Source organism: Pogonomyrmex barbatus, unplaced genomic scaffold, assembly GCF_055798465.1.
Source record: "Pogonomyrmex barbatus isolate J1 unplaced genomic scaffold, ASM5579846v1 scaffold1, whole genome shotgun sequence".
Lineage (NCBI taxonomy): Eukaryota > Metazoa > Arthropoda > Insecta > Hymenoptera > Formicidae > Pogonomyrmex > Pogonomyrmex barbatus.
In genome coordinates, this window is record NW_028297098.1 from 1,509,894 (window position 1) to 1,534,789 (window position 24,896).

The following is a 24,896-nucleotide window of genomic DNA, read 5'->3' on the forward strand; positions in this document are numbered from 1 at the left end:
AATATATCAATAATTATTATCTCTTATAAATAATATCTCGAAAATTAATAAATATGTAATAAGCATAAACAAATAATTTCCGAAACAAATTGTGAAAGAATTATTTAATAAGAACAGTAAATCAGTAATATAAAATATGTAAATTTATTAAGCAAAAATAATTATTTATGTAAATTGCAAATTTTCAATGAAATATTTTGACATATTTTATAATGCAGTAAAAAGGGATTATTTTATTTTCTAAAGGTCTTGAATCTTGATCAGAATCACTTCCGCGTATAATCAAACTGCTGCGTAACTGTCTTATCTAAATAAAGCTCCCTAGGGGTTTAGTATGTGTGCAGGCAAATCGAAGCTTTGACCTCGACTACCTTACGTCACGCAATCGAAACTTTACGTAGTAATTCAGAATAAAGAAGTCGCTAGAGGTAATTCACGTTCAGCGGAAACTCGTAATTGATGCAATGTGTTGTAAGTCGATATCCCAGCTGCTTTTTTTTTTCCCGCTCTCTGCGTACAATGTACACCTGGCTGTATTGACAGTATATCGACTGGCAGCGTCAATCTTCCTGATTATTACGTCAAGTCTATCAAAATATCTCTCATGTAGTAATTTAGAATAAGGAAGTCGGTTCATTAAGCGCGAGAGACTCGATGATCGATCGTTCCCTGATTACTTCGGCCACGCTTCGCGCTGAACTTCGAGAACTGTTACAGCCACGTTTTAACACAGGGGAGAGAATGATAATTTCGCGACCTTTATCCGCTCTAAATTCATCGATAAGAGAGGGGCGGAATTTAACGGGCGAAATGATCGCAGGAGAAATCGAGTTAAGTGCTCGACTCAATCACACCTACGCTTCTTACTGCTATCTAATTAGCCCCGGCGAAATGCTCTCGTGTTTTCCACAGGCTACCTGCCCATCGAATATAGCCGTACCTGCGTACTATAATCCACTGCATCACTTATTTGTATTAATTACGTATATTAATCATGCACTTTCTCGGATAAATACTGTTTCACTTTAAGGGTGTTCATAGGTTCTTATCCATTGTAATATGCATAAATACTTTTATTGATTTACATCAGAACTTGTTATTTTGTTCTTGCCACTCATTTCTTCGACTGCACCGAGTTCTCTTTCGATGGCGCAATTTTCTTTTGATCGATCTTTTATTTTTACCGCCGGTCGAACCCGTTGCCGTTGCGGCACATACATCAGAGAACAACTGATGCGATTGTGTATTGAATCCGTAATGTTTTCGTTCAAAATAAGCGAGCTTTTGGGATTTTATTTCGGTTACTTCCTCAGATTGTTCGAAATATTTATACATGTCCACACATTTGTGTTATAATACATTTTTCTTTCTATTTTTAACCAGTTGTTTAATAATTATCGGTATTTTTAAAAGATTTAATACAATTTTTTTATCGCGCAAGAATTTCTGATGTAAATAATATTTTTTAATTAACATTTGTGAACTATCGTACAGAATTTAAGATATTAATATCCCTCTGCATTTATTACCGATGCGATTTATAATTCGAATTATTTCCGATATCCCGTGACGATGTTCGTCATACTTGACTTTGCATCCTCGGCCGAGTCGATACAAGAATAGCGAATAAAATTGATTGCACCTGCACTATTACCGCTACAAATTACTAATCAGGTATCGTAACAGGGAGCAATATTTATCCCAATGTAAAACGAATGTCCGCGAGCCACGTAATCGATGTGAATTTCTGGCAATCGGATTGCATGTACTTTCGTTCATTTGTCAAAGCTATAAATAAAGCCGTTAAAATTCTGCAAGCTCCCGTAAATCCTGCCACGATTTATCGCGTCGTTTTATCACGTTGTTTATTATTGCTCTAAGAAAACGCGTGCGATAAACGCGATACATAAACATAGCCAGTTTACTTGTATTTTTTATTAATCAGCTTTGAATATAAATCTATTCATTATCCGCATAATCGGGTTGTAGTATCTTTTTATTTTATATAAAAAGAAAATTTCCTATATACTATAAATAATACATGATAATAATATTGTATATAATTTAATTTGATTTATTTAATTTTATGAACATCGTAACTGTAAGAGTTCTATTATTAGATAAAAGTTGAGTTTGTCGTTGACGATTTAAATCTGACCTCAGTTTCATTGATTGTTTCTCTCCTTCTAAAAGTCGAAGTAAATAGGAGAATACAAGCGATAAGTTAAATTACGATTATTAAATTACGGAAGTTAGCCGATACTGATGAAACTGGCCATGAACAACGCAAAGGAAAACGAAATTGAGGTTAATAATAATTTCATTCTGTGTGGATTGGCTTCTATTCTTTTGCGAAAGAAAACAGGTTGCTTCCGATAAATTCTTAGTGGCTCGTTTTCTGCCAAATACTACCAAGAGAGAGAGAGATCCTTAAATATTACGATAAATTATTTAACGTAAACTTCGCACATATGTATTAATATATACATGTATCTTCTTTCTTCGTACTCTCGCACGAGCTTTCGAGCCCGCCTTTTTCCAACGTCGAGCACATATAAAGCCAGGAACACGAAGCGCTGATTGGCAGGACGGATAAAAATGTGCTAAAGAAATGCGCACGGCGAAAACAAAAAAGGTGATGACAGTGGCGTGGGTCAACCTGTGAGCAAGCCAAATGAAGCGTAAGAGAGGGAGGTACATACGTGTGGTGGGTGTGTACACATCGATACATTTATTAAATACAACTAATACAAACTAATAAAGGCCGTGAAGAGCCTTAGGGTACCAACTCGGCGCGTATTCTCATTTAGTTTCTCTTGTTCGAGAAACTAAAATCGATCGTCTTCGAGTGAGTCCACCAATTGGCAACATCCAAAGCACACACACACACACACACACAGCGTGTCAGCAATAACATTGTTTTATTCGCATGAATACATATACAGGATACACCGAAAATCGTGCGCTTTCTCACGCTGCTAAACATTTTTTTTTTTTCTTACAAGTTTGAAGACACCTTTCCAAAATTTTGTAGCACTTTTAATTTTAAGAAAATAAATATTTTATATATTTACAAAATTCTACATATTTTAATTATCGGATTTTGAATTATGGTAAATTAAAAAAAATTTAATAAAAGTTACATATAAAGATTAAATTAAAAAATTATGTATAACGATAAATAATTGAGGAATAAGTTTCATTATCTGTGCGAATCTCTACTGTGCATTACAAAATGAAATGAAATTCTGAAATTTTGTAAATTTTCAAATTTTTGTGATTTTTCTTGTTGATTTATCTTTAATGAGTAAAATTCCAAGATTTTTTTTAATATGATCGAAGCGAAAAGCGTGCGACCTCCGACACCCTTTATACATATTGAAGTGCAAAGTACGATGATGGCATACATTAGAGGATTGTTTTCCTGGTTGTTCGACGGTTGCGAGGTCATGGAGCGTCTCGGTCGCCATAGAGCCAGCCTGGCGAAGCCGTACTTGGTCATGGCCGCGCAGAAGTCCGCCCTCGATTGCCTTCGACTCCAGTTTCTCCGAAATCCCCCTTTTCGATCAACCCGTGCCCGAGGTACCGAAGCGATGAATCAGCTCCGACATCCTTTGACGGGCGCGCCGATAATCCGCGTTCGCGACGATTCGCGATTATGATCCACACGGCGGCGATTCATCTCTTGAGCGCGTGAACGATCATGCGGCGCGTCTTCTCGATGCACCTTCGCAGAATATTACGGAACGACATGATCGAATTGTCTCTGTGAGCTGCGCATATAGTACAGCGTTGTACTATCGAGAGTAAACGTTGAGCGTTGAATGACGACTGCGACGATCGTGAGGATTTCGATCGCCGAAGAAACATTGAGCCTTTCCTGTTACGTCATACTATCGTTTTTTTCTGTGAGCCGCTGCTGCTGCTGCTGCTGTCGCCACTCCGGTAGATAGATGGTTTCGGCACGTTCGAAATTATGTATTCGGGACACGCACGCACATGCAAGCGGCGGAGAAACAGGAGCACCGTGCTGACCCACCGTCCCGACTTTGGCGTCGGGACCTCCCCGATTTAGAGGGGCGAGATTTAGGGTTGTTTTCCCTCCGGCGGCGCACTCTCCATCGCCGAGTCCGGAAACAAACAGGCGGTCGATCGCAGGCGTGACAGGGACGCGAGTTTCGTTGCTCGAACGATTTATGTTGGACGAAAACTTCCAAAAGTCGATGTCGGTCCTTCGGCCGACTCGGCACCACGGTGGCAGTCGGTGGAATTGGACGGGGGGAGGGGGGGCGGGAGGGAGATTTGCTAATTGCAGCTTGATCACGCAGAGACGGAAATGATTCGGTCTCCTCGGTTTCGCGACGAGCGGTCGTCGTAAACAAGCGATCAGAAAGTAGTGGACGTAGCAAAAATATCGAAAAAGTCGCTCTCTGCTTTCTATCTTTTTTCCCCCCCCTTCCAGCTGAAGTCCCCGCAGCGGACGATGCTTATGAACGAACACTACGCGGTAACATGATAAGTATATTAAGCTCTGATTAATTAACAGCACAGCCGAATTCGAGCGGTAATAAAAAATCCGACGAAGCGCGCGCTCGCGCGTTTTCACGCATGCGTTAAGCTCTGATTTAAATAGCAGCACAGCCGATTTTTCGATTATATAATAATAAAAACGACCGGTCTCTTTCTCTCTCTCTCTCTCTCTCTCTCTCTCTCTCTCTCTCTCTCTTTCCTTTCTCTCTATCTCTTTTTGCCTCTTTGAGTCTCCGCGTTTCTCCTTCACCTCCGACGTTCAGTTCGCGCGCGAAATCTTCGTTCTCGCGAGAAGAGATCCTCTTCTCTCCTTTCCTCGCGTACTGCTCAGTACTTGTTCTCTCTTACTTTCGTGCCGGCTTTACGCTCGACTGCGACTCGCCGATCTCGCGCGACGATATCACGCCGATGGACGAAGCGCGACTTTATCGCGAATACGCGGCAAAACTTTGATATGTGTGTCGCTTTCCCGAGTGCTTCGCGACGCCGTTGAAGGTATAGGCGTCCCGGTAGTCAAGGCACTGGACATGCGCATCGAATACGAGAGCCGTACTTGTACTTCGTATTCTCTCTCGTCGAGCTTGTCGAAAGATTCGGCGAACACGGCGCGGATAAAAGCCGCTTGTGCTTTCGCGCGAGATATATCTCGGAGGAACCCTCTCGCCTTCTGGACCGATCCGTTCGAATCTCTTCCTCGAGAGTGAATTTCGTTGTATCTTTCTTCGTCTATCTATTTTTTTATTGTTTTTAGCGGCGACCTTTCTATCGTTCACGATTTTATTCCTCTCACCTAGAATTGTAAAAATAAACGGCTACCGACACCATTATCGAATTCCGTGATATTCTCAATTGATCGTATGGCCTCTCAGACTTTCTCCCGTTAGATGCTCGTCCTTGGATAAGGCGCATGTATGTCCCTCTTGGTTTTATTAATCTTTATCACAACTCTAGAGATGAACGATTATCGATATTACCTCCCCGGATGTCCTTAGCCGATCATATCGCTGTCAAATTTTCCAATTTTCTTCGGAGTTACTGTCTTTTATTAAATTCTGATAACAAGGGAAAGGCGAACGAGGCGTCTCCAAATGACAAACTGAAAATCGTAATAAATCGTAATAATGATAAGAAACGATAACAATTTCGTACGACCTCCAACAATTCTCGCGATAGCTGTCGATGCTAATATGCTTTACAGTTGCGTGCGTTAAACTCGGTCGCGCACGTCACGCCTTTTTCTAGCTCTATTGACGCGCGTTCTCGCTCTGAATACAAAACTCCTTTCCGTAGAAAAAGTCCGCGAATCGATCGAGGCTCGCTTTATCGCTCGCGCGCAATCCGCCCGGCCCGATTAGCATAAAATCAAGAAGCTCGATCTAGAACAGGGTGAGCAAAGGATTCCGTTTGCGGGCGATAGCGTTAGTATCTATATGCGATATACCCGGTTGCCGTATGTGCGCCTCGTGCGAGCGTGAACTGTCCTTATTACGTCGAGGAGTCGTCGCCGTCGCCGTCGCGGCGCGTTTCGGAAAGCGGAATTTTCTACGTTCTCGGGCGATGTATCGATTGGCCGGCTCGCCGTCCACGAGTCGCGACGAATCGAGCAAAAAGCGAGTCCTCTTCCGTGCGATCGCCATCGGCGCGCAATGTTACATCGCGGTAAAATTAGAACGCGAGCGTCATTGACTGCCGGTATCGAGCCGCCATTGCCGGCGTCGAACGGCGTTCTCCAAGTGTGCTGTGTGCACTCGGTGGTGCCAGTCGCTAATGGCATATAGATAGCTAGGCCCTTTGCGATTATGGGTATCCCCTCGGGCACTCGTGTTCTATAGGATGGTACCACGACCCGTGGCGGAATGGAGCGAGTAAATCGAGATTATTCTCGGACGGCCGGAAATAAATGTATCCTCGGGCATCGCGCGGGGATCAAGGACGACCAATCTCCGCTTCCTTCGCCAGTCGGGCTTTTCCCGGTCTCGGATTTTCCCTGAGCCGCGAATCCCTCACGCGTCAGGCGTTCGTATCGTATCTTTCGGTCGGTCGGTCGGTCCGTCGGTAGTGCACGTGAACCCGAAGGTCGTGCTCCCTCCGAATCGATTGAACACCCTACGCCTGGTGTTCCGGGGGACCGCCAGTCTGTCGGTACCGACGATCGGTCAGCCTCCTCTTCCGGATCGATGGCGCATCCGACGCGTCCGACCTCAGGAACGCCGACGTCGACGCCGTGGTTCTCCTTGACCGAATCACGAATGGCCGGGCGATCGAATGGCGAAATCCGATCTCGCCGCACCTCTCACGAGTCCTCCATCTCGTGTTACGGAAGATACCACGCAGGATCAGTAGAGAATACTGTTGTTCATCTGTATCATCTTGCTCGTCGTGTCATGCATTATTCTTCACTCTCTATGTGAGTCCTGTTTGGATGCAGCGTCCAATGTGTGAATTAACGAAATCATTATTCTCATTTTACGAATGATATCATCTGTTCTGAATCTTGGCTAATGAAACGTGAGGAAATAAACCTTCACATTTATTTCCCGATACATTCAACATCTGCTGTCTACTCTCGTACCTTGTATCATTGTTCAATCTGCGTGCTATCTTTCCGATAAAATTTCTGGCAGAACCCTAGAATGCGGTTCTTTCATCGCTGAATTCATTTCTGGGAAACTTCATCTTCGGAAACTTCTTTTAGATGCGGTAAGCCGTATACCCTTGAAACTCTCGCGATCCTTTTTCAATGGACGATCAAAGCTCGGGACCCTCGCAATCCCCTGGAGAACGGATACTAAGGCTCTCGCGATCCTTTCTGCGGACCATACAACAAGCCTCTCTCGCTTGCCAGATTCTTACGGCTTTCTCGTCAGCTGACAGTGCTCACACCGATTTGCAGACCGTGCTCACAGAGAAACGCGTTCATGTTGCACGAATTGATCACTCCCGAACGGCCTTCTCTAGGTTGACGAATGAGAATCTCTCGTCCTCACATATCCGCGGTCTCCTCCATGAACAGAGGGACGTCCTCCTGTCTACCAAACGCGCGTTTATCTCCCGCTAACCTATGACGAATTCCCTGATGTATACACAAAAGTATACACGCGCTCGTCGAGAGCTCGTCGCTCTCCTCCGCACCTCCTTTCGTTATCGAATGGCCACGCCAGCGCGCATACTCCGTCCCCGTTCAACCCTCGCCGCGCTCGCCGCTTGCTGCCGCCAACCCCCGGTTGCGCGCACCCCAGCCAACTCTACGGTTCCCGCTGCGATCTTTATATATAGCCCTTCCGGAACACAAAAAGAGGAAGAATGGTCGTCGCGAAAATAAAACGACGGCGGACGGGCCACCGTCACCGGGAGGAATCGAAAGGAGGCTGCCGTTCGACGTCGATGGCGTCATCTTCATTCCTGCCGTCTTGGAGATCTACCCCCCGCACGATTACGCATTAAGTCGATTTCGCGCGGATTGTCGGAAGCAACATTTCTCTCGTGCGAGGTCGATTGATCTTTGATCGCACGAAAAAAGCTTCTACTTCTTATATACATATACATTTCTCCATCGCGCGATGTTTTGTATACCGTTTGATGTTGCTAACATGCGAAACTGTTCTTACTTAGTCCGTATTTTGTGCGCAGCATGTATCTCAAATCGATTTTGTATGATGAAATGCAAATAGTAGAACGCGGCATAAATATTTAAATATTATCTTGATTTTGTTTACAATATTTTTATGGAAATATTATACTTGGCCATTTTTATGTCTACTTAAAAATATATTTATTAATTAGAAACGATATTGCACTATTAACTTTCTTATCAACATATTTCAATTTTCGCGATATTAATCTCTTTCAATTAATATATCGTTAATGAATTTATTTAAATTAACTTAATTTTAATTGGGCAACTATTCATTTTGTAATTATATTTTTTACTATTGTCTGTGTCGAAAATGAAAACATTTATCACGCGACGCATTCATTTGCGTGCGAAGAACATATTTATACAATTTTAATATAAAATTATCAATTCGTGTGAAAGTAACTTATTCCTAATTATTACTAGTTATACAAATATAACTCCGATATATCTATCTATATATCGATTTTCTTGCTAGTTTATTGCACAGCTTTGTTTTCGAAGGTCTCTCTAAAAGGTTGAAAAATCACATATGCAAGTTTTTGCAGTCATGATTTCTTGTGTAACTCCAAGTTCTGAATGCGTCATCTAAATACTTCACTCCGGTAAAAATAACACAATTTTGATTTAGATACTCGAATCAATTATCTGTGTGATTTTAATATTATTTACAAAGAAAGCACAAAAAAAAGCACGAAATAGCACAAAAAAGTCTCGATTAAATATTTTACGCTGTTCACGTGTTTCAAATACACGAAATGTTTCAGGTAGCTCATATGCTTCGGCTCGCAATTGTGAATTTGTTCTGCGAGTAAACTCGATCGACTAAACATTCGATGACGTCAGTATCCGGTTCCTAACGGATGAAATCGAGGAACAATGTGAAATATTTATCTCTCGACGACTGATGAATGATCCTTAAATAAACCAGAGTTCTTTTACCGCACCGGTCGTGTTGGAATAATACAAGCCGATTTCGCTTTTGCGTCTGAATTTTAAGTTGACGCATGAAAATGGTTGGTTGTATAAAATGGATAAAACACACAAGATGATCACATTTATATATTTTTCTAAAGAATTTTTAGAATTTTTGACGCATGTCCAAAGTAAGATTTTATCTCTAACAGATGCCTTGATAAATCTTTCTGAAGAAACTTTTGAGCGCGACCATTATTTATTATAACTTTTCAATATCTCTAGATATCCAGATAATTAATCTCGGATTAAAATTCTAACGAGGCAAAATATAATTACGAGAACAAGAAGTTTTGTTATGTAATTACATCTCGGAAAATAAAGTTTGCCCCTCCATTCTCGATCCCTTGAAATTTTGAATTGCCGGCATCTTAACATTTGTGTCGAGAATTAATTTCCGGGCTGATTAGGAAATCCCGAGACACCCTGTATGTCGGGCCGCGTTATCAGATTCTCCCGTGGCTATTTCAGGGTATCGACCAATCAGTGTTAAGGTCGGACGCGCCCACGATAACTACCCTCGAGAATTACCAAAATTCGTCCAGCCGGCGCGCGGATTGATCCTTGACTTACTTCTTACTTGCGCCGACACGGCCAACGGACATTATCGGCCATGCTCCAAAAGCACATGTAATTAAACACGATGACGGGAAGGGCAGGGGGAAGGGGAGAGGGGGAGAGAGAGAGAGAGAGAGAGAGAGAGGGAGAGAGAGATGTAGGAAGGGGAGGAAGAGGGGCAGGTGGTTCAAACAAAACACAATTTAATCGTGACGCGCGTCGCGATCGTTCGTCGTTAATTACTCATGCATATGCAACGACGTGTAAAACATGAAATTAAAGGGACACCGAAGGGAGCTGCGGAACGTTGGGACGAACAAAAGTGTGACGTTCGTAGGAGAGTGTTCGAGCGAGCGAGCGAGCGAACGAGCGAGCTCGGCGCTAAATAAAATAATTACGCGAATCGTCGTAACGCAGCCACCCACACGCGACCGCGTGTGGACCGAACGGACGTTCGGTCCGCTTTTTATTTTATCTCTCACTCCCGACCACCATATTACGTCGCAATAAAATGCAATATCTATTATCCGCGACTCGTGCCTTTAATTGTTTGCATAAAATAAAGCCCGCCGCCGAAATGGATGTTGCAGAAATATCTTTCCTATAAAACCGCAAATATGTCTATTAATTGCTTTTAAATTATTTTTGGATTATCGAAAATCTCTTTTGGAGATAATATCCTCTTGTAGAACAGATTGTTATTTTATGAGACGTGTATAGTAGCAGGATTTTTTCTTATATTAAATTCCGGAAAAGATGAAACGATAGTCAGACATGATTAAATATTAATGAATATTTAAAACATTTAAAAGTCTGGATATTGCGAGATAAATAAAAATATTTGAAAATATGCAGTATACTGCGTTACGAGTTCTAACGTTAATCACTGTTGCTCCGTTGAATTGGAAATCGATTAACTAATGCGATCTCGGACGGTAGTTAATTAATTTCTTTATATTTGGTAATTCGTGCGATTGTGATAAATGCGGGCTGTGGTATTTTTAAATCTTTCAGAGATACACGGTATTCGTATTACGACTCCTCTCGCACAATTATGCGTGCTGCACGCAAGAGAAAGAGCGGATGTCCATCGCTGTGTGTAACATGTACGTGCATTCCTTCCGAGTTCTGTGAGCGACGTGCAATAATTTATTACGACGATACAACATCGCGAAATATCGGTTATCGAGATGGAAATTATCTCGCCGAGTGAAAATTTATTCAAAACTTACTCGATGGCAATCTACCGCTTATGTATATCAACGTTTATTGCGCAGTTACGTAGATACGTCATATTGCAACATATGTCACTCCGCGGTCGTTTGGTCATCTTTTTATCTTTGTCTCAAAAAAAAAAAATTGCTTGAACATTGCAGATTTAATGAAAATTCCGTGCATAGATTTTTCGAACGAATTCATATATTTCATTTGATTTATTATGTGCTATCTGTTTCATCGTGTTCCGATTCTACCGTACGTATATTTAATTTCGTTCTATTTATTTCTCGATATACATTCCGTTGTGGAGCGTAGAAAAGGCGCCGCTACGGAATCGCTCGCTTCAATTATTGTTGTTTGACTTGTAATATTAAATTAAAGAAAAAACGTGTTAAATGAAAAGTTCATAAATTCGCTTGCTCAAGTTTACTAAGCTCGACGTGGCGCTATCGCACGGTGAATGTAACAAGTTTTAGAGCAAGAGCATGCCCGGGCAGAACATGCCATCTAGCCGCAACGAAAGGCGGGAGATTATTGATCGTAAAAATGGCGCCAACATAAAGTTGTGTAAGGCGGATATCAAGTCATAATTTTCGGTAACTTTGACGGTCTGGATCAATTCCTAAGCGCTTGCTCTTTTCACCTATTAAGATAATGAGATCCCCGTCCCTCCCCCCCCCAGTAACAATGACGTCAATCCCACACGGCTGAATACTTTGTTGATTTGGGTATTTAAATTAGAGGAGAAAGTTTACTATCGTCTTCAAAAGATCCAAAGATTCCTATCAAAATATTTACAAATTGCGTTATAATTTAGTGAGCGAATTTTTAATTCAAAATCGATCGAGGTATCATTCAAAAAAATTTAATATAAATTAGTTAAATATAAATTAGTTAAATATAAATTAGTTAAAATATTTAGTAAATATAATTTTCTTTTAAAGTATGTGTAGTAAAATATATATCTTACATCTGTATATACAAATACGTATTGCAATCAAACACTCTATTTGATAAATTATATTCAGTAAGAGAGTCAATTAAAACTTCAACAATGTATTCCATAAATGGTGAAATTAAGAGTTATTATTCTTAATATTATTTTATAATAGTTAGCAAATGTGAGTATTTGCATTCCTTTAATGATCAAACGAATTGTTAACGTTATCGTAGAGTTGAGTTATTTCGTAACAATTAACAATTTCAATTATTTCAATTTTCAATAACATCGTTTAAGCAAACCCATCGGGAAATCGAAAGGAAACTAAGAAAAATCGATATTTTTTCGAATTAACAAAGCAAGCGATGTATCGACAAAATATATATATATATCGAACAAAACGGGTTATGCTGGACCAACCGAATCGGCGAAACGAAAGTAGCGTAGAACAGCACATTCGTTTCTACGTATTTCTAGAGTGGAACCGATTGAGAGCTCCCGAAGGATACGATATAGCTTCGCAATCAGGCAAAGTTGAAAATGGACTTACAAGGAAAACGGCCAGGACGACTCGAGCTTCTGCGACGGGCGTTTCTCGTGCTTTGCGGCATGCCGGTTCTCGATTCCGTGGCAGCTGTAGGGAGAAAAAAAAACAGACAGGAATATTAGAATTATTTTCATTCGCAGTGCATATAATTATACATATTCGTGGGGATTTCGTGGGGATCTCTCGGCTGTCGCGGATCTCTTACTCTTCCTAGTTGCGACTCTAACGACAAATGATGGCGTTATACTGTTCGGAACGAGAGTGCAACATCGAAATAAGCATATGCTCGAATAAATATTTCAGCCGGTAATGAAACTTCAATGTTGTACTCCGTAATATAAGTATGCGACTTTTAGAATATTGTGAATCCATGCATTATAAACAGGAAACAAATCGGAGCGTGAGAGAGAAAGAAACAGAGAGAAAAAGAGAGAGAGAGGAGATAGTAACAGAAGATAGATAGATGTATGTATGCAAAAAATACAGACGTATTTAAATAAATTCATCAGCCAGCGAGTGGATTTGCGTCCTTAGGAGATCAGAATCGCGACGTGCGAGCAAATAAATCGTTCGAAGTGAAACGCGAGAAGAAATGGAACACGTATAACTGCGTTCTTTTTTTTAAAGCATATATTATCCGATTTTTGTGCCGAAAGTCTTCTACGTGTGGAAGATACTTCATCTGGTGATTCCAATCTAGCATATTTCGAATCGATCTTTTCACAATGAGGTCAATTAGACACCGCTATTTTTCGCATTAAGTATCTTGATGATCGAGTTTTTTTTTTTTTTTTTTTTTTTTTAATTAATCAGGTTAATAGGTAAAAGATAAGTCAGTGTTCGACACTGGTTGTTTGATCAATAAAGGATTTCTAATTAATTAAAGAGACCTCGCCTCTACCTAGGATTTTATTAAGAAGGGGATTTTAAGTCGAGAAATCTTTAAAGGAGGAACCACTCTCGCGAGTCCTTCCGGCAGAAATACGCATTTCTACCGAAAGTGCAGCGTCGATTAGCATACGTTCGGCGCGTTGCGATCAGATTGCATAAGCTTCATTCAGCAGAATCGCGCACTGTGAAGCACGTGTACTCTAAACAAATGGCGAAGATAAAATAGATTGGCTGGCAGTGAAATTAAATTCGTTATTCTCGCCCGACTGTAGAAGCGGCTGCAGAAGAGATCATAGTGACGTAACATCTTTTAAACATGTAGTCGCCAACACAGGCACACGAACGCACGCACACCATCGAATGATTCATATCGTTTTTAAAGACCATTCTCTGTGCAACAAAAATAAAATCGCGACTCCCGATCTTGGTTTTTATCGAACGTTTGCGTCGCGCCGCGATTCACAAAGACACACGTGCGAGAAAATTTTTCGACGTTGCGACGTTCGATACGGCGAGTGAATTTTTCAAAACTCGAAATATGATACTTGTAACTAACGGAATATTCCACATTATTTCGAAAGAATAGAAAAAGAACTCAAAAGAAATAGTAGATCTTATATTAAGCCAGTTTCCCCAACGTCTGTAATTGGCTGTAACACAAATTGTCCAATAACTTGAATTCTATTCGTAAAATCGGGACGATCGTACCCGTGCGCTCTGATTTAAATTAGACCAATGTCGACTGGAAATTCTTTTGCTCTCGGGGATTATTCTTCCGGCCGTCGAGTGTCGTATTTAACGAATTCGCACGCGAGGTTTCGGAAACGGAGACTCACTGTCTGCCGGCAGCGCCAGTCAAGTCGCGTCACGGAATTGTCAAGTCACGCGAGTAAAAGTCTCCTCCTGCATCTCGCAACGTATCTAAATGTCACTCGTGAAAGATCCGCCCACGTATCCGCGTCAAGAAAGGTATCACGGCCAAGATTCCGTACGGCTCTCGATCGCTGCAATATTTCGGCCGTCGGTGGCAACGCTGGCAGGTAACGTACACGCGGTCGGTCGATACCAAACGCCGGTGTGACCTACAGGATACATCGGTGATATGGCACCGCGCGAAACACACGGTATACCCATCCCCGAGGCCTTCCCCTCCGCCCTTGCCGTCCCTCCGCGCCTACCCTATACACGTGCTCGACATGCCTGTACGTGAAACCCAAAGTGCTTGTCATTGTCTGGTGCGGAGGGCGCTTGACCTTCCGCAACGTATCGAGCACTCCCTCGATTTCCTTTCAGTCGGTTGTGTGCGAAGAAGAGACGCGGCCATATTGGAGGGAGAAGAAAGAAAAGTAAAGGGGAAAAAAAAAAAAAAAAGAAAAAAGAATACGTCCGCTTACAATACGCGTGATAGATTTGAAATATGTCGTGTCCTTTGTCGGCCGTGGTACGGCCCCACAATTCATCCACATCCGTTCGTGTGCATGTACTCGAAGAAAAGGGGAACGGGATTGACTCCCCGCCGACTCCCCGCGCCGACTCCCTATCTCTGATACCACAGCCTCTCCATTCTCTCCCCCGCGAGCCCCTCGCCGCGCGAGGTCGAGCGCCCTTTCGAAATTTGCCGATGGCCAAAGGACGCCTCGAGGACTCGTATGCTCGTCTGGCCTCGAATTCGAGATTCTTATCTTTTAACTGAAAGCTCGCGAAAAGAAGGTGTTATCGAACGACCTTACCACTTGCGAAATGTCGTCTGCAGCTACCGCAAGCCGTATGCGCGTCTCGGCCGACTTGGGAAGATATTCGCGACAAAATTTTCTACTCTCCTAACTTTCCCTCGCTCTCTTTCTCTCTTTCGTTTTGTTATTCGCTCCGGCAAAAATATATACGCGTTGCTCGGTGTGCAAAATAGTTGAAAACCGCATAAGACTTTCGGCGCTGTGTATTCATTATAGGAAGAATTCGCGTTTCTCGAGAATCATTTCTACGTTACAGCAAAAGTTTGTACGAAACTTTTTAGAAAATTTTTAACGAATCTATTTGAAGGTCTAGTTTATTGATTGTGGTTGTAACGATTATTACTCTTTTTTTTTATTTTATACATATAAATTTGTTTTGTAAATGTCTTTCGTAAGTTTGCTTTTTATTATTATTTGTGATGGTTTAAGTGTTCTAAAGAAATAATAAATTGAATAAAGGGAAATATATATAAATATAGAGGTACACATTGGAATATATATAAGACGGTAGAAAGCTTTTAGATGCGCTGATCCTTGCGTGTTCGTTCATGCAATGCAGTCATTGCGGAATATCTTACGCCACATAACGTCGCATGATGCAGTCTGCAAGCTGTGCAAAACTACTTTATGAAGAAATCAGCCGCAGGTTTTCAGCGGCGAAAGACCTGACGTCGGTAAAAAAAAAAAAAAAAATAGGGCAGATTTTTTTTTAGAATCGATGCCAGAGAATACATTCGTTGTCCTCGCTTTCGTTCCCGTTGGGGATCGCGGTAAAAATGACGAAAGTCATAGTACATTTCCGTTTGCGAACGCGCAAACCCTTTAACGTGACAACTAATCCAAATGCTACTTCCCGCTGGGAAATATCTCGTTTACATAATCAAGAATTATCTAGCTCGCGTCGCTGATGCTGCATCACGTAGCTATCTGCCGATAAAGTGACACATGTCTATTGATATTATGTTAAACATCATTGGTCATGTAGCAAATATTATACTCTCGATGGTGCAATTAATCTTCAATTGTTACAGTTACATTTTTGCAACTTTTTATGATAATTAAACCACTCAGATGCGCTCACTGTGACTACAATATATTTTCAAAGCATGAAACAGAAAAAGATACAATCTGTTTTACTTGTATTTTATTAATCTATCAAATTTATTTTTATTTTATTTCACAATAAATACTATTTCCATTCTAAATTTTCCATTTATACTATTTCCATTCTAAAAGATTTTTATCTCTTTTTTACAAAAGTCCTTATAAAATTCAGTTGACATACATGGACTGCGCAGTCGCGCAGTTATGAAATAAGTTACGTATCTGAAGAGTTAACTCCAATGATGAAGTTGTGTACTATATTTTACAAAGCAATTGATGTTTTTTCCGTAGTTAATTTTTACAATAAAAAATTGAATAAAATTAAATTTACTCAGAGAGATTATCAAAGTTTATTTATTGTCTATATGTATTATCTAAAATAAAGATGTTTGTATTATAAGCGATGAACGAAATTTCTTGTTAGATATATTTTATTATCATGACCATTAAAATAAATATTTATTAATATTATTTCTACAAAATTACAGCGAAACAACAGTGGCGATTGGTCGGTGAATTTATCCGTCATTGACCGATTACATTTTAATCGTAATTTTAATTTATGATTACCGCGAGCGATATTGAAATGTAATATACGAATGCTGTTTAACCATTATTTTCCATATTTAGATATTTCATGTATATGAAAATGTTATATATTATGAAAGGGTATCGAAATTAAAAACCGCATTGATCACAATGCCATTTTGTGTGTTAATTAGTGTTTTCAGCAATAAATAATTACTCAATTTTTTATTATTAAAATTTTCTGTTCCGAGTTTTAGAAAAAAGACTATTACAATCGAAAAAGAAAATCTAACAATGTAAATGATAAAAACATTTGTAGGAAAGAAAAAATGTTTAAAGCAAATATTATATAAAAATAAAACGTTACAAATGCAAATACAAATTGATAAACAATGAGAGTGTGCGAGTAATAAACTTTTAATAAAAAATGTAAAAATTTCCCGCAATCAACTCAGCTTGTCGCCGTTTCACGGTTTTGCAATTAAAAAGTTGACACGCATGAAGAGACTAAAAGCGCGTATGAATGCCAGTATAACATTCCGAGGAAAATACATTTTAGATTGAAATATTGCATTTTTCGAAAAACACTTGATGAAATACACATGGAAGATTATAATGAGAGAAAGGGTAGGTCTATAAGAGTGAGATTCAAATGAGAAAAGCGGTAGTGCATAATTCATATATTTCATGCGTCCTCCTATTATACGCTCTCGTCCCAAATTCAATTCACGATATGCCCTCGCGTAAATTCACAATAAGCGCGTCGCGCTTATTTAAACCAGCTCATTCATCTCTTCGTTTCTAAGTACTACAGAGAGAAATTCTCTCGATACGATCGCGTTTACTCCAAGCGACGTCATAATTTTGTGCCACCTCTTTTCTCATCCTCAACGGAGGTGTGTCGCGCTCTGTTGATCGCGCTTCATCGCTCGACGCTCCTACGCTCTAAATACGCACGAGTGTAGCGCAGTTACCTCTTCTACGTTCGTCGAAACATGAGAGAGAGAGAGAGAGAGAGAGAGAGAGAGAGAGAGAGAGAGAGAGAGAGAGACTCGACATCGCGGATACCGTTGGCAAGCGGTCGGGTCGCATGTGCAATATGCATGTGCAGCTGCATCCGGACGTTGCATCTGTCTGCGTGAATAGCGCAACTCGTGCACACGTCGGCGTACTCGACTCGGGAGAAAGAGAAAGAGAGAAAGAACGAGAGGGAGAGCTTTCATACCGCGGCTCGAAAAGACCATCCCGACTATCCCGTGCACACGGCCGGTCGAGCGCACCGCGAGCAATTTAAAGGCGAAAGGAGCAAAAGAAGTGTCTTTAAACCGCCGCTGCTTCAAGCTCGCAATTTCCATTGTCCTCCCTGCCTATCAACCCTGTCCGCCGCGACCACCGCCAACAATCAACTCGAACATTAAGGGTGAGTCCACAATTAGGACGGGTTCGATCTCGCGTCTTCTTTTGTGTCGGCACGGAGCTCGATAATTGTTATCTCGGAAAATATCTCGGTCCAAGTGCTTTTTTGTAAATTAACGCACGGTTGATTTGACGAGATTAAAGATACTCGAGAAATCGACTCAAGGGTGACTGAGATGAGAGATTGATACTTGAAGGAAGGCTTCGTGAGCCGACGGGGATCATGGCATATAATTGTCAATTTACTTTTACGGATGATAGATAGCGCGGTGAAATTAAGACAATGTCATAATTTAATATAACGCGATAATTATTAGATAATTATTGGAAATTTCGTTAAGAAAAATAAAACACAAAAATATATTTTTATTATACGAACAAAGATTAATGAATACAAATATGATTATTATATATTTACTTAAATGGAGAAATAAAAATTTTGTCTTTCGATATGATAGACATCTCAAGATATTTTGAAATCATTCACGATTAATTAAAGTCAGCTCAAATACTCGTTTAGAGATCATCATGCTTTGCTTTATCGAATAATGATGTTAATTGTATAAATCAGCACCTATGAGATTTCCGTGGTATGTCCGAGTTCTATCTCTCGACCATAACAATGCAATTAAATCGCATTAGCATCATTACGCGGAAAATCTGTTGACGCCGCAAAATAGGTGTAGCTCGAATGTGAATGCACCATAATGGGGCGACACTTTCCTCGGTTGCTTATGCACTGTGTTTAATTGTGAAGTCTTTCAATTTTTTCAGAAGTGTTTTTCCCGCAAGTGTTTCCGCTTCTCCAGCTCGTTGCACTGAAAATAATTCAATGTACTGTACACTTTACGAGATAACATCACTGAATTAGCATTAGGTAAAACAGTTCGCACAATATGGAGCCTGGTCAATTGTCGCATTTATTATGAATATTAATGATCATTAATAATAATGATTTCGTTAATTCTTTTTTGAAAAGAAGTCATTGGGATGTAAAATATTCTTTTATTAGTTTTTAAAGCTGTGCCATTATAATTATCAAATTTTATATTTATTACTTGTTTTTATCATATCTTAATTGCGAGATAATTGCAAATGTATGGCGTTAATTAAGCAGAAAATTTTTGTAATATTTGACATCACTATAATAACTTAGTAAGCTAACAATTTTATCTTTTTATTGATTTTATCAAATCCTGTGCATATAATTTTTTTTTTTTTTTACATATGTGTATTGTTTCTATTACTGTATATTTATCTTATGATTGATGAAAGTTATAAAAACAGTTTAAAATAAATATTTGCGGATCCAATTATCAAATATACTCACTATGTTTTAGTCCGCTATTAAAGTTAGCTTCGTTTGTCGAATATTATTTACCACAAGTCACGAATGCAATTGTAAAAAATATCAAGAGTATGCGCCTGATTTCAACTTGACGAAATTGCAACGAAACTAATTGTCGTTATTGTACGATAGGAAGAGTAACGTCGAGTCGGCCTTGTTCTCGACCCTTAACGGAGAACAAATGCACAGATTGCCTCCGGCCGTCACTCTGTTCGCACAGAAAGGAATTCATTGATGATGAGCTTTATATGCGTTTCCGCATAAACAAAGGCAGCACAACCGCTGTGCATCGCATTGAATCTGCGAAGTGTATGAACATACGGATGTATTTTTTAATTCTGGCATACATTTGAATCCTATGTAGACCACTATTTCATATCTTCCTTGTTCGTGTTACTTACATTTCATTAATTGACGTATATAAAGAAAAGTACGTTACAATGAAGAAAGAAAAGAAAATTAAAGTGCTGCTTTTTTGTTAACTTTTTGAAAATAGTCACAAAATTTATATTACTAAGTTATTACATAATGTCTCTAAACATTTGAAATATAGCATATTTCAATGATATATTTACGAATTTGTAAATAATATCCACGTTATCACAGACTGCGGTTGAATTGAGATAAGAGAATACCTAATTTCCATGCAGAAATATTATTGCGCGCGATAAAAAATTTTAAAGCTAACATATTTTTTAAATATCATGGTTATCATTAAATATCATGGAAACAAACATATCCATGAGTTTTAAACAAATAAAATGTTAAAAGAGAGAAAAATTATATAATGATATAAATGGAGTTATTTTTTTATATAATTTAATTAGTAAAATTTAATTAAGTCAATTCAATCCGTGAATATAATTTGTGAATACGTAGGTTTTTCATAATTTTTATATTAACCTTAAGATAGAAATACAGTAGAAAATGTTATACACAATATACACAAAATTCGGCAATAAAGAATATAAAAGATTATTTTATTTAAATATTTATAACAATTTGAAGTCTCATAAAAATTTTATTTTTAATTGTGCTGTATCTTTGTATTTTTTCAATAGCTCACGCGATCTTAAAAATTTAACAAACAAATGAACAATTGCAATCTGATGATAATGGCATTATATTTATGTATTTCCGTTAGCTTTTCTTTCAAAGTGTAATGAGATCTACTTAATCATGGAATATTCTCACAATTCTAAACGAGATGAATACGCCAGTTAAGTAACTCAAGTCAAATAGTACGGTAAAGATTGCAGGAGCGGTAAGTGACTCATTTATTTTTTCTTATACTGGTCGGCGTAATGATCAGGTGGTTCATAAGACGAGCGTCTCTGAATAGGACGGATTTTTCTCAACTCTCTGATGAGAGGGAAATGTCGCGGAGGGTAATAACGAGTAGGAAAGTAAGAAATGACTACATGATAACAACTGGTAATCCAGTTGTTATAATGATATATATTATCCGTAAAGTCAAGATGGGCTCTCTTTCTCTTTCTCTCACACACATATTTTATTAACTTGCGGTGGTTTTATTTAATATTGTATTGCTGAACGTGGCTTTTTATTCATTGCCTGCGGAATATTTAAAAGATAAGTCATAAAATTTTTGATTGTGAGATCAGCAAAAGAGATTAACAGAGAGGCTTCATTTTTTATTATAACTTTTAACAATTAATTAATTTTTTCACAAACATGCTTTTTACGTCTCGTCTGTGTGTCCTTTGATTAATCTGTATCCGATTCTTTCTAAAAAAAAAATATCGTATATTAAAAAGTTTTTAGATTAAAAGATTGAAAGTAAAAGCTTTTTGATAAAAATATAACTTTTTATCACGACTATGAGCATTATGAAATAAAACGAACGTATACTTCGCTCTTTGCATTAACATTAAAGCGGAAAATGCGAAGTTTCTTTTATTGATAAGAAACGTGAAACGAAAGCGTTCGTAAATTTTAGAGAAAGACATTATTGACTATTGTAACTATTATTATTCTTCAGGATTAACATTAATATGCTTCACATTGAGCGAAAATATATCGCTTGCCGTGGAAAGATATTGCATTGCTGAGAGTGCACTAATAGTGGCTCGAGTTAAGTACAGTGCTTTTACCCGCATTAATATGCAAATGCAGGTTCGGATATAAATCTTGAGAGCATCACAACTGTCTAAGTACTTTAATTTTTCATTCAGAAGGCGCGCCGACGTAAATTACTCATTTGCCCGTGCTACTTTCGTCATACGTCACGCGTACTTATTTTTCCAGAGTAGTCGATTGTTGGCAAAGCATTTCAGAGCTGGCAGAGCTCAAAGTACAAAGATCGTCTGCGCTCGCAAAGGTACATTTATCTTAAAGCGCCTATCTTCAATAACTATTGAACTTTTTAATCACAGAATTGTAGCTTGAATAAAATAAGCAGAGAAAACTGTTTCAAAAGCTAGAAGCCACACAAACACTAATCGTTGTGAAACTTACCTTCGCAATTTTCGCACATACTCACACACATACACACGCGCTCGACGAGTAATATTATTAAAGATAAATAAGAGTACAATGATCGAAGACATCTTACTGCTCAATAGTGATCATTACTTCCGCTGTGCATGCATTACGGAACAAAATTGAAAAACTCGAGATGCGTCTCATAAATCCATACGCTACCAGTTTGATGCACTATTTCCCGTGTAACGTCGCAGAAAAAAATTGAAAGTGAAGTCGAAAAGATTGATGACAATAAGCAGAAGAAACGAAAGACGAAAAATGTCAAAGCATGCGTGACTTATGACTTAAGATTTAAGTGGACATATTACTTTCAGAAAAAGATAGAAGGAAAGAGAGAGATAGAGAGAGAGAGAGAGAGAGAGAGAGAGAGAGAGAGAAAGAGAGAGCCGAACAAAGTCGTGACAATGGCGAATTGATATGTAATGAACCGCTAAGAGATAAAAGATAAAAAAGTAGTAATAGTAGAAGTAGAAGAAGAAAAATTCGAGCGTAAAGAATAAAATATGAAGGCAAAAAATAAGACAAGAGTCAATGTACCCTATTGTTCATAGATCTGCGATGGTGATCGCCCGGCAGTCCCGACAATAGTCCAATCCCTACCAACACAATAATATAATAATCAGTGAGCTTCAATATGATCGCTGCACTATGCTAAACCGCATTAACGTATAAAGATAAAAATATTGGTGTGAAAAATTATCGAATGGAATATATTCGAGTCTCTCGATTTAATAAGAATAAGAGAAAGAACGATGCAGAATTTTAATTTTTCCAGACAGAAGAGAACAGAGATGATAATAAAAGAGATAATGATAATAAAACATTCTTATTTTATCACGTATCACGTATATTACTTTTATCTTCTATTCATATGACTACGTTATTTATGACTCGTGAGCGAATGTAAGAAATCCATTTCCCGATGTGACAGTCATAGCGTAGTTTCTTATTTCAGGGAATTTTTTTTATATGTTTGCTGGACAAACTGGTACAAAGCATTTTTCTATTCGGAATTCCTTTATTCTTCGTTCGTGCTGATTCTTCCTTTATTTGACATAGAATTTTTGCATCGATAAGTAATTCTTGGCTCGTGACGAATTCTATCAGCCAAAGGACAGTTGCCTACGACTTCATATCGACGTAACCAGCACGCGATCTCGAACGTGCGATATTAGATATTGTAGAGCTCTCAAGGGCTGCAAGATGCGAATCTCAACAGAGATTGCGGAGATACGAGCCGCTGCCATTCTCTAAGCACTTCTTCCGTTCACCCCCTAGCGCATTCTCCCGCACCGGCGATGCCTCTCAGACTCCTTCACCCCCCCTTCTCCCTTGCACTCCATGCGGTGACACCCATTTTCAGGCCTACTCGAAAAACGCTTTCAATCGCCTATTTACAAGACGCGGATAGCTCACGGTCAAAAAGATCTGGTTCACTGATTCGAACTTGCTTGGCGAAAAGGAGACGGAGAGAAAAAGAGAAGGAGAGCGTGGAAAAACGGAGAAGGGGGCACTTGTCCGATACGATTGAACGATTATTATAATTATTCTTCATTCGATAGAGTTCTCCGTGGTATAGTTGTCCTGACAGCGCGGATACATGCTGATCGAATCGTTCGGTATCGAATATACGTCGAGCGACATAATGTGACACGAGATAGTGTGTATCCTGGAGTTACCATCACTCTGGAAAATCGTGAAAACCGGGACAAGTCAGGAAATTTTAGAATTCTGTATGCATGATGTAGGAACTTTGAAGAAAAGGGACCATTAATTTTAAAAAATCCCAGAGATTTTTAATACTTGTTTTTTCTTCTTTTTTTTTATTCGTTCTTTATTATTTTTAGAAAATAATAAAAAGAGACGTATGTTATAAAAATAGAGAATAATGCAATTGTTGTCATATGTGTATATATATCTTGTGTACATTGTTTTTATTTTATTTATAATCAATTATAAATTTAAAATATTTTTAGAAGTAAATTTTTATGTCGATTTTGTATTGTGATATTCGGCAATACAAATTGAAAATTTTTATTTCTTGTTTGGAACGTAATAAGGCCTCAAAAATTTAATTAGATGTAAATAAAATAAAAAACAAAATAAGATAAAAGAGGATTGAGGAAATTGAGGAGTGGTAAGCAAAAAATATTATTTAGATTTTCAAGAAGAAAAGTACTTCCAATTGTATTTGTACTAATTTAATATTTTAAGCAATTTACGTAATTTAACTATTAAATATTCATAACCATAATCATGAAAAATTTTTTTTTCTTATATATAAGAATAATTTTTGCATTGAGCATGGAAATTTAATTTTCTTAATATATACTTGCGGAAGACCGGAAAACATTACGTTTCTAAGATAGTGTCATATCTTCAGACGAGAAAGACGACACATCATTTTTCAAGAAAATCCACACGTGCATCTAAAGGTTAATAGGCCACAGAGTGATTTTTAGATGCGAAATGATCTCGCGTAAAAAAACGCATATCGTCGACTGACTAACGGAAGCGAGCATAAATCACGGCGACGGTGGAATCTGATCGGATTAGGCGCGATATACGGATGAATCTTTCGGTTTTCGAATGAAAGCGGCCACAGATCTATACAATAAGCTCGTATTCGCAAAAAGAGCATACGGGATTATGGGCTCGCGTAAGAGAGACGCGGAAAGCGATTATAAATATCCTCGCCGACGCTCACTCTCGCGTCATAATGCACTTATAATTCTGCGTTAAATGCAGCGCGCAAAGCGAGCGCATTAAGCCATTATCTGCCAGAGACTTGAGTTTATAGGAAAATATAGAGTATACCAGAAATGCAAAAATGATATTTTCAGAATAAATATTACGGGAATAGATTTTTCTATAATAAAAATATCGCGACGACATCAGTTTTGAACTATATACTGAAATGCTATTGAAAATAAACATCTTTTTGCGAATTGAATTTCAGAGATGCAAAT

The 24,896-nt window shown here is 38.8% G+C and overlaps 1 protein-coding gene across 11 annotated transcripts in view; it reads right to left on the reverse strand.

Annotated features, from left to right (window-relative positions):
- The window catches only part of Ih (hyperpolarization activated cyclic nucleotide gated potassium channel Ih), a 139,898-nt gene that overhangs the window by 97,410 nt on the left and 17,592 nt on the right, over positions 1-24,896 (reverse strand). For 10 of the 11 annotated variants that reach the window (XM_089078978.1, XM_089078919.1, XM_089079134.1 and 7 more), the window contains exon 3: positions 12,406-12,489. In XM_089078978.1, coding sequence (XP_088935104.1) covers positions 12,406-12,489 — 84 coding nt within the window. Of the gene's footprint in view, positions 1-3,407; positions 7,699-12,405; positions 12,490-24,896 lie in introns of those variants that run through there. The other variant, XM_089079382.1, reaches the window with a different exon arrangement.